General features: G+C 36.5%; 1 protein-coding gene and 1 pseudogene across 3 annotated transcripts in view; one reads left to right on the top strand and one right to left on the bottom strand.

The window, feature by feature from the left end:
- LOC100472320 (ankyrin repeat and KH domain-containing protein 1) overlaps nt 1-10922 on the bottom strand; it is a 120740-nt gene that overhangs the window by 12847 nt on the left and 96971 nt on the right. For all 3 annotated transcript variants that reach the window (XM_034656122.1, XM_034656123.1, XM_019795673.2), the window contains 5 exons: nt 8090-8265; nt 7693-7855; nt 5745-5840; nt 5164-5280; nt 321-495 (listed from right to left, as the gene is read on the bottom strand). In XM_034656122.1, coding sequence (XP_034512013.1) covers nt 321-495; nt 5164-5280; nt 5745-5840; nt 7693-7855; nt 8090-8265 — 727 coding nt within the window. The remainder of the gene's footprint in view (nt 1-320; nt 496-5163; nt 5281-5744; nt 5841-7692; nt 7856-8089; nt 8266-10922) is intronic.
- LOC117801645 lies at nt 1185-1298 on the top strand (annotated as a pseudogene).

The raw sequence follows: 10922 nt of genomic DNA, 5'->3' as shown, positions 1-10922 counted from the left end.
TTCCAAATGGAAGAGGAAAGAGTAGGGCAGAACCTGAAGAGAAGTTGGCAAATCTCTTTACTGTATCACATTTAGGACATACATGATGTTTTACAGGATAACTTAAATTACAACTAAACTTCAAATTACATGCTTGCCTCTCCCTTTCTGTTTCTCTGTATCACTTTACAAAGTGAAATATTCAGAAATATTTACTATAAAAGCCAACTGTCAATTGCAGATTAAAGTATGAAATATCTAACTAGAATGAGAATAAAAAGTACTCAAAATGAAGTCGATAAACACAATTTTATCACTAATTTGGGAGAGTCATTTCTTACCATCTTCATCATTCTCCTCTTCATCTTCATCCTCTGGTAGTTCTGAATTCTCCTTAGGTTTGTTTTCCTCATCTTCTTCCTGCTTCCTTTTCTGCTCCTCTTTTTTCTTTTTTCTCTTTTCTTTTCTTTTCTCTCTTTTAGCTGCAAGAGCCTGCTTTCTGCTTTCCTCTCTTGACTGCAAATTAAGTAGGTATATCATTTCACCAATAATGCAATCACTTAAAATAAAGAATGAATATTTTTATGATAGATGTGGCTTCCCATGGATATCACTCTCAAAACATCTTTATAAAAGCACACACAAAAAAAGATAAACTGAACATCATCAAAACTAAGTTTTTGTACTTCAACAGAACCATCAACAAAGTAAAAAGACAACGCATAAAATGGGAAACAATTTTTTGCAAATCATTAATTTGGTAAGGGGTTTATATCAAGAATATATAAAGAAGTCTCATGACTCAATAATAAAAAGAAAAATAACTCAATTAAAAAATATGCAAAGGACCTGAACAAGCATTTCCTCACAGACCACATATGAATAGCCAAAACATATGAAGACAGATGCTGAATAACTACTAGACATCAAGGAAAAGCAAATAAAAAATCACAAGATAACCACTCCATACCCACTAGATGGCTATAATCAAAAAGACAGATAATAGCAAATGTGGAAAAATTAAAACCTTTACACACTGCTGGTAGGAACGTAAAATGGTACAGCTGCTTTGGAAAACAATCTGACAGTTCCTCAAATGGTTGGTTAAACATAGAATTACCATATGATCTAGCAATTCCCTTCCTAGATATATATATATATACCCAGGAGAAATGAAAACATGTTCATACAAAAACTTGGACCCTGTGCTTGCTTTGGCAGCACATTACTAAAAAACCTCTAACAATACAGGGAAGATTAATTAGCATGGCCCCTGCACAAAGGATAACATGCAAATTCATAAGGCATTCCATATTTAAAAAAAAAAAAAAAGAAAAAGAAAAACTTGCATACCTATGAAGTAGAAATAACCTGAATGTCCACCAACTAATGAATGGATAAATAAATGTGTGTGTGTGCAATGGGATATCATTTAGCAATAAAAAGAAATTAAGTATTGATACATGTGATAACATGGTTGAACCCTGAAAACATAATGCAGTGAAAGAAGCCAGTCACGGAGAGACAAATATTGTATGATTTCATTTATATTAAATGTCCAGAATAGGGAAATCAATAAAGACAAAAAATAGTTTAGTGTTACCTAGGATGGAGGGACTGAAGGGGGTGACACTTAAAGGGTGTAGGGTTTCTTTTTAGGATTGTGAAAATATTCTAAAATTAACTGTAGTGATAAATGCACAACTCTGTGAATATGCTAAAAGCTACTGATTGGGGCACCTGGGTGGCACAGCGGTTAAGTGTCTGCCTTCGGCTCAGGGCGTGATCCCGGCATCGAGCCCCACATCAGGCTCCTCTGCTATGAGCCTGCTTCTTCCTCTCCCACTCCCCCTGCTTGTGTTCCCTCTCTCGCTGGCTGTCTCTATCTCTGTTGAATAAATAAAATCTTTAAAAATAAATAAATAAAAGCTACTGAATTATATACTTCCTTTCTTTGTTTGAAAATACATATTTAAGATTGTATTTATTTGAGAAAGAGACAGAGAGAGCACAAGCAGGGGGAGGGGCAGAGGGAGAGAGAAAAGCAGACTCCCTGCTGAGCGGGGAGTGCCACACGGGGCTCCAACCCAGGACCCCAAGATCACGACCTGAACTGAGTCAGATACTTAACTGACTGAGCCAGCCAGTCACCCCTGAATTGTAGACTTTAAATGGGTGAATTGTAGACTTTAAATGGGTGAATTGTATGATATGTGAATTAAATCTTAGTAATGCTGTTAAAAAATACATTTATGTAGCATCTGTTTATTGTTATATAGTCAGCTATATAATGCAGCTATCATGATCTATAACTACTAAAATATTTCACTGTAAAAATACTGACCAGAGGCTATTATAAAAATTATTTTCCTACTTTACAGAATTTTTTAAAGCCACATACATAATTCTGATCACTTTTAGGTTTTGCTGTGGCTAGTACTAGAAAATGTCGTTTTTTTCAGAAAGGGGAACGTGGTAATAAGTTGCTAGCATCACAATGAAAGTTTGAAGCAAGTACAAAACACATCAATTTTATTTATCCTTCTATGGAAATTAAGTAAAGCACTTTCCTCAAAATTATAATTTACCATTTTGAGGCATAAATTGATTATTCTTTGAAGTTTTTATTTATCCAAATCAGAGGTTGGCAAACTATGGCCTGAATGCCAAATCCAGTCTACCACCTGTGTTTATATGGCTTGAAAGCTAAGACTGGCTTTGACATTTTAAATGGTTGAAAAAAATAAAACGAGTATTTGATCACACTTGAAAGTTATACAAAATTCAAATTCCAGTGTTCAAAAATAAAGTCCTATTGGAACACAGCCACACTCATTCATTTAGCTAATGCCTATGGCTGCTTTTGTGCTACAACAACAGAGCTGAGGACTTAAGACAGACACCATATGGCCTGCAAAGCCTAAAATATTTACTATTTGGCATTTTATAGAAAAAGTTTGCCAATTCCCTATGTAAGTGAGAAAGGACTGAGAGAAGAGATTGCATATTCAGCTAAAAACTGAATTTCATCACTCTGTTGGCATTAAGAACAAAGGCTAGCTATTTAGGGATTGCTGACCATATCCCTGGGTAGTTACGCAAAAATCAAAATTATAGACATGAAAGGTACCTTAATAGTCATCTAACTATGAACTCTGCTTTATTTTAAAATGAATATAACTTTTTCCCTTCTGATTTTAACTATAATCCTAAGGTTTACACTTTTCCCCCTACTATCAGCAATGAATGTCCTTATATGTTCACATCTTTTGAGCATTTGTCTAATTACCTTAGGCTAAATTTCTATAAATGGAATGAATGGTGGGAGTAAGGGTATTCACCCTTTTAATTTATTTGTGAAGGCACTTCCATTAATAGTTATAGTAATTTACATCATATATCAAAAATCATTCACTAGAGTGCTAATCTCTCCCCACCCTTGCCACCAATAGCTATTATCTAATCTTTAAATTTTAAGCTTTGCCAATGTGGTAAAAAAAAATTTACTGAACATTTGTATTTCTTTTTCTGTGAATTGCCCATTCATGTGATCATTTTTTATTCTGGGAAAGTTGTTTTTCTCACTAATTTATAAGCAACCTTCTCTTCTGTTCTTAGCTTACTATGTTCTTTAGGTTTTTTGTTTGTTTGTCTGTTTTGGGTGGGGGGGAAGAGCAGAGGGAGAGGGAGAAAGAAATTTCAAGTAGACTCCATGCCCAGTGCGGAATCCAATGCAGGGCTTGATCTCAAAACCCTGAGATCATGACCTGAGTCAAAGTCAAGAGTTGGACAGTTAACTGACTGAGCCTTCCAGGCACCCCATTTTTTTTTTTTTTAAGATTTTATTTATTTATTCGACAGAGATAGAGACAGCCAGCGAGAGAGGGAACACAAGCAGGGGGAGTGGGAGAGGAAGAAGCAGGCTCATAGCGGAGGAGCCTGACGTGGGGCTCGATCCCATAACGCCGGGATCAGGCCCTGAGCCGAAGGCAGACGCTTAACCGCTGTGCCACCCAGGCGCCCCTGCTCTTTTTTAAATTTTTATTTATTTTTATTTTTTTTTAAAGATTTTATTTATTTATTTGACAGCGATAGAGACAGCCAGCGAGAGAGGGGACACAAGCAGGGGGAGTGGGAGAGGAAGAAGCAGGCTCATAGCACAGGAGCCTGATGTGGGGCTCGATCCCATAACGCCGGGATCACGCCCTGAGCCGAAGGCAGATGCTTAACTGCTGTGCCACCCAGGCGCCCCTGCTCTTTTTTTAAAACTCAGACGTGGTTTCAAGACTTTTAGTATCTCTCAAAATAATTGTATACTTTTTTCTTCTTCTACTCATCAACAAAGTCTCTTCATGTTAAGCTATCTCTTGCATTCCTGAAAGAACTCTACTTGATCACAGTGTTCTTTTAATACGACTTGTGGATTGAACAGCAACACCCTCATTTTCCAGGTAAGCAGACTAACCCTCAGAAAAGAAATGTTGTTTTTTTAACCTTTTCCATTATACCACACAACCTGGGATATTAGACACTTACTCTTTGAGTATCTAATAAACCACTAATAGCACACATCTTATAATTACCAAAAGATTTCCAATGCTTTGCTAAATTTTTTCTCAAACCAATGTTAAAACCACTTAGGTAGGGATGCCTGGGTGGCTCAATTGGTTAAACGTTTGCCTTTGGCTCAGGTCATGATCTTGGGGTCCTGGATCGAGCCCCGTGTAGGGCTCCCTGCTCAGCAGGGAGTCTGCTTCTCCCTATACCCCCTGCTCATTCTCTCTCTGTCAAATAAATAAATCTTAAAAAAACCCCACTTAGGTAGTAATGTCATTTGGTAAACTATGATCTGCTTGAAAACTAGTCTCTTATATGATTCAAAATATGTTTTAAGAACAGAGGTCACAATCAAAAAGTTGATGGTGATTTGACAATTAATCATTTCCTTTGAAAGAGATTTTGTTAAGGTCATTGGTCATAAGGATGGTAAATTTATTACAGCAAATTTTTAACAACTCTTTTTGAAAAATTTTAAAACTTACTTACAAGTAAATAATCTCTACTACAACCAATGTGGGGCTCAAACTCACCACCATGAGATCAAGAGTCACATGCTTTTCCAAATGACTCAGCCAGGTGCCCTAATTTTCAACAATTTCTAAAAAGAAAAATTATTTTTCTTACCTTTTCCAGATCAAGTTCCTTCAAAAGAATACTTGCATTCTTATTTGCTTCTGCAGCCTGCTGGTCTTTAGCCTTCACAATTGTCTCAACACATTGGTGACATTTTTTCAAGAGTTCCTATAGTGGAAAATGGAGTTATATAAATATAGGAACACGTAACATCAACAGGCCAAATAAAACTTGAACTGATGAGCACAGTGAAGTCCAGAACTTAAAGCCCAAACAAATGAGAATTCACTAAGCCAAATATAAGCTATCCTTTGAGTCTAGTCATATATCAATCTTTCAGCAAAAAAGGGTACTATTTCCTAAAAAGTTTGTGTTCTTAGAAAACTTTCTAATCAGGCTAATAGTCTAGCAATAACCTTTAGCCACACGCACTGTGCTTATAGCCTATAACAGGAAGGAAATCTCAAAATAATTCATCAAAATTATTATTTCCATTCTCCATGGAGAAACTAAAGCGTAGATAGATTAGGTGCTCAGTTTCACAGAAGACAAAAGGAAGGTTGCTAATTGCACACTTTGGCATACAATTCCACGAAGAACAAAAATGTGTTTCAACAGTATATTAAACCTACCTTATCTGTAATTGTTGCTATGTATCTCATGCATTCTATATCAGAAGGGAACTGATTGACTTCCTTCACCAAATATTGAACAACTTTTACATGACCCTGTAAGAAGTATAACAAAAAATGCACAAAAGAACTCCTTGAAAATTTGCCCATATGCTTAACAACTTAAGAGTAAAAGGTATAGTAATATTTCCAGGTAGTTTACTAAACTGAAAATTGAAATTATGAAATAAAAACAACATGGTAACGTACTCCTAAATTTAATCTAACATTTCCCCACTGAAAACAGAAAAACTTTTGTAGAAAACAAGTGTTTCCTAGAGTAAATCTATTAATAAAAATTGGTGGTGTGAAATAAACCTTTATATAAGAGGGAAGGTAGTCCTAAAACAGAGAGATGTTCTAGATTTCAAAGCATTAATTTTGGTTCATCTTACTAAACAAGGTAGACTCTCACATTTATATGAGTCTCATGACTTGAATCTAGGTAAAATGCTTTCTAAAAGCTATGATCAGGGGTGCCCGGGTGGCTCAGTTGTTAAGCGTCTGCCCTCGGCTCATGGGATCAAGCCCTCCATCAGGCTCCCCGCTTAGCGGGAAGCCTGCTTCTCCTGCTCCCACTCCCCCAGCTTGTGTCTCCTCTCTCACTCTCTATCAAATAAATAAATAAAATCTTTAAAAAATAAATAAATAAAAATAAAAGCTATGATCAGAGGCGAATGATCTGTAATTAATTCGGAGTACCATCTATTTTAACATAACCAAACTTGCATAGTTTTCCTCCTACCAAGTTCTAAAACATCTTCAAGAATTAGTCTGATGGTGACAAGAATCAGAAAAGTTGTTGCCTCCAGGGCAGGGAATTCAGAACGGGCATGATGGAACTTTCTAGGATTATAGAAGAATTTTATATATTTATGGGGTGTGGGTTACATAGGTATATGCATTTATCAAAACTCATTAAACTATGCACCTTAGGTTATATATTTCACTATATGTAAATGATCCCTCAATTAAAAGGAAAGGAAAAATTAAAAAAAGAATTAATTCTCTTTTTAAGTTACAAAACTTACACTGTTCTCTTTCAGTAACTATTTAGTGACTACCTAGTACGTGTCAGGCACCATGCTAAACAATGTGTATAAACAATGATAGTCACGAAGCTTGATCTTCCTGGATCTTCCAATCTACTTGGGGAGATAAGCATTAAAAAAGTAAATACATGTTTGATGGTATAATTACAAAATGGGATAAGGAAAATAATAGGGTACTGTAAAAAAGAATAAGAGGACCTTTTTCAGATGGGTATTAGGGAAGGACTCTCTAAGGAGTGACGTTTAAAATGGGAGCTAAAGGATGAGCAGAAATGTGCCAGTGAAGGGCAAGGGAAAGAAAACCAGTGAGCAAAGGCCCTCTGGCAGATAAAAATTTAGTGAATTCTAGACAGTAGTTGAAGTGTAGTGAGCAAAGGTGAAGGGTAACATAAAAGACTGGTTTGGGGAGGGTGGCATGAGCCATATCATGAAGGGCTCTGTAAGCCATGTTAGGTAGTTTACAGTTCATTGTAATTGTAATGGGAAAGCTTTTAAAAATATAGCAGACAAGCAAACCTTAATACATATAGGAGGTATAGTGAGTTTTAATGAAAGAGTCCACTCCTTTTTGTTCCTTCTTAGGTAGAGAAGAAATCCCCTGCATCCTTAAATCTCGTGTTTTATGTACAACATAACAAAACTAGTCAAGACACCTAGTGATTTAACAACGGAGTTGCTTATAGTGAACTACCATATAGCTCTTAGATTTAGCCACAAAGAGAATGGAAAGATAGCAGTGACTTATGTATGGAAATTCAGTCTATTCTCCAAGAGCAATTCATTTTTCTCACATGGTTTTAACTTAGGATTAGTTAAAAATGATTACATTTTACCTTTTTCCCTACACATCAAATTACCTTGCGAAATGCTGACATAAGAGGTGTGATTTTCCGGTTATCTGCTGCATCCACATCGGCACCAGCTTGCACTAGCAACTGCACCACATCGAAATGACCACCATTGGATGCCAACCAAAGTGGTGTGTTTCCCTTCTTGTTTCGAACATCAATATGGGCTCCCCTATAAAATCAAAGAAAGTTAATATAGTTTGTTTCCTACAAGAAGGGGCTGACTTTCTATTTCCTCTATTTGTCTTTTATCTTTATAAGACAGCATGCAAATAATACATTCTTCATTTTTTTCAAAATAATCTCTTCTTTAAAAATGTCAGTAAAGTAAAACAATTTTATTAACTGTAAAGGCACTGAGAAGTGAAAAGGATCACAAGAACTTCTGTACATAAAATGTACCCACCTATTAATCAGGAGCTCACAAAATTTGTAGTGACCTTTGTCGGCTGCTATTGTTAGAGCAGTATCTCTTGAGGAAGGCACAGGGGGGGCATTGACATCTGCTCCTTTATCAAGGAGAACTCTTCCAACCTCTGCATATCCTCCAGAAGCAGCTTCCATCAAGGGGGTAAGACCAGTCTGTTTAAACCAAAAATTTATGCAAGTACATTAATAAAATTTTGTTAACAGACTAAAACATCTGACTCATAAGTGGATTCTATTTCTGATTTTCTCTCATAAAAGAGCTACGCAATATTCAATCTTCAATTTTACAAAACAAGAAATGAAAATTGTTAGATTGAATTAGACATGCTAGAAGGAATTCATTTATCATAACATACCACCTCATACAAAAAAAACCAATTTCATAACTTCTATACTGTTATAAATTTATACACGAGACAATAACTGCAGGTATGAAAAATGAATAAAAAGAAAAATAAACCACATTGTTCAATGGGAAAACTGTTTAAAATATTTATCTGAGAATGTAGTTTGCTAAATAACTCAGGATGAATTCCTTCAATCCTATTCAAACCTGGAGAAAACAGATTAAAATACCACTTCATAAATTTTATGTGTATGTATCTTTTGTTTATTAATCTCTAAAACTTTTGCCAAGAGACATTTCCTACTGGTATCATTTCCAAAGTAATAATGGGATTTCTATAGGACTTTTAATAGATAAGTCGGCCACACTGAATATGTGTAATACAAAAAAACCAAACTGGATAGCAGGAAAGATTCATTTTTCTTTGTGCTATGAAAAATTTCAGGAAAACTATACTTCCTAATTTCATAGATTACAAAAATGTAAATTTCCATTAAATTTTAAGAAATATAACTGAAGCAGTTCAAGGAGAAAATACGAGAATTTCATTCTAGCCTTTCAAATTTGAAATGACTACCAGATCTGCCACTGTCTGACTATAAAGAGTTCTACATAAGCTACGTTTTTCGAGGGTTGTGAGTACCTAATAGTTATAAGCATAGAAATTCAAAATACTGATATACTAACTCCTTTTTTTTTTTTTTAAGATTTTATTTATTTATTTGACAGAGATAGAGACAGCCAGCGAGAGAGGGAACACAAGCAGGGGGGAGTGGGAGAGGAAGAAGCAGGCTCATAGCGGAGGAGCCTGATGTGGGGCTCGATCCCAGAACGCTGGGATCAGGCCCTGAGCCGAAGGCAGACCCTTAACCGCTGTGCCACCCAGGCGCCCCATATACTAACTCCTTTCTAAAGGCCAAACAGTCATGAATTTGTCAGAATCTGTTATGATCAGATTAGATTTTAGCTATCTTAATTGTATGATCTATGTAGTAATTTTCTGATTGGTTTTTTTATTTTTTTGTGTATGGTGTGAGAGAGTGGTCAAGTTTCATTCTTTTGCATGTAGCTGTCCAATTTTCCCAGCACCATTTATTGAAGAGACTGTCTTTTTTCCACTGGATGTTTTTTCCTGCTTTATCAAAGATTAGTTGTCCAAACAGCCCAGGGTCCATTTCTGGGTTCTCTATTCTGTTCCACTGGTCTATGTGTCTGTTTTTGTGCCATGCTGTCTTTGTGATTACAGCTTTGTAGTATAGCTCAAAATCCGGCATTGTGGTGCCCCCAGCTTTGTTTTTCCTTTTCAACAGTTCCTTGGAGATTCGGGGCCTTTTCTGGTTCCATACAAATTTAAGGACTATTTGTTCCAGTTCTTTGAAAAATGTCCTTGGTATTTTGATCGGGATAGCATTGAAAGTGTAGATTGCTCTGGGTAGCATGGACATGATTGGTTTTTTTTTTTTTTTTTTTAAAGATTTTATTTATGTGACAGAGAGACAGCCAGCGAGAGAGGGAACACAGCAGGGGAGTGGGAGAGGAAGAAGCAGGCTCCCAGCGGAGGAGCCCAATGTGGGACTCGATCCCGGAACGCCGGGATCACGCCCTGAGCCGAAGGCAGTCGCCTTAACAACTGCGCCACCCAGGCGCCCCATGATTGGGTTTTTTAATCAATGGTAAGCATATGCTTCACTGAAGGAGTTCTTTAAAAATCTACATTAAAGGACCCTATTGGACACCTGGCTAAGTCGGTAGAACCTGTGACTCTTGATCTCAGGGTTGTGAGTTCAAGCTCCACGTTGGGCATAGAGCTTACTTAAAAAAAAAGAAAAAAAAAACCCAAAAAACCCCTCAACAAAATAATCTTACTACAAAGATATCTTATTATATTCAAAGATTGCAAACTGGAGGATTAATAGAGAGCTACTCAAGGCTGAGGTTGGAAAACATACAGATTCTACTTTCTTCATTGTTCTTAATAAAAGTCATGAATGATGATAGTGTGTCATTGGCCACTGGATACCACAATCCCGGATCTTGCCTTGGGATCTCATTTTTAAGACAATTTAAAACAGCACATTCAATCTGAGTTGAAATGTCATGCAATTTTTTAAAATGATTTTATTTTTATTTATTTATTTGACAGAGCACAAGCAGGGGGAGAGGCATGCCGAGGGAGAAGCAGACTCCTCACCAAGCAGGGAGCCTGACGCGGGACTCGATCCCAGGACCCTGGCATCATGACCCAAGCTGAAGGCAGACACCCAACCGACGGAGCCACCCAGGAATCCCTTTTAAGATTTTATTTTTAAGTAATCTCTACATCCAACATGGGACTCAAACTCACAGCTCCAAAATGAAGAGACACACACTCTACTGACTGAACCAGCCAGGTGCCCTTTCATAAATGTTTATATATATATATATATATATATATATATATATGTATATATGTGTGTGTATATAT

The sequence above is a fragment of the Ailuropoda melanoleuca genome, chromosome 3 (assembly GCF_002007445.2).
Source record: "Ailuropoda melanoleuca isolate Jingjing chromosome 3, ASM200744v2, whole genome shotgun sequence".
Classification (NCBI taxonomy): Eukaryota; Metazoa; Chordata; class Mammalia; order Carnivora; family Ursidae; genus Ailuropoda; species Ailuropoda melanoleuca.
The sequence above is the reverse complement of the archived record's forward strand: the minus strand, read 5'-3'. Positions and strand labels throughout refer to the sequence as shown.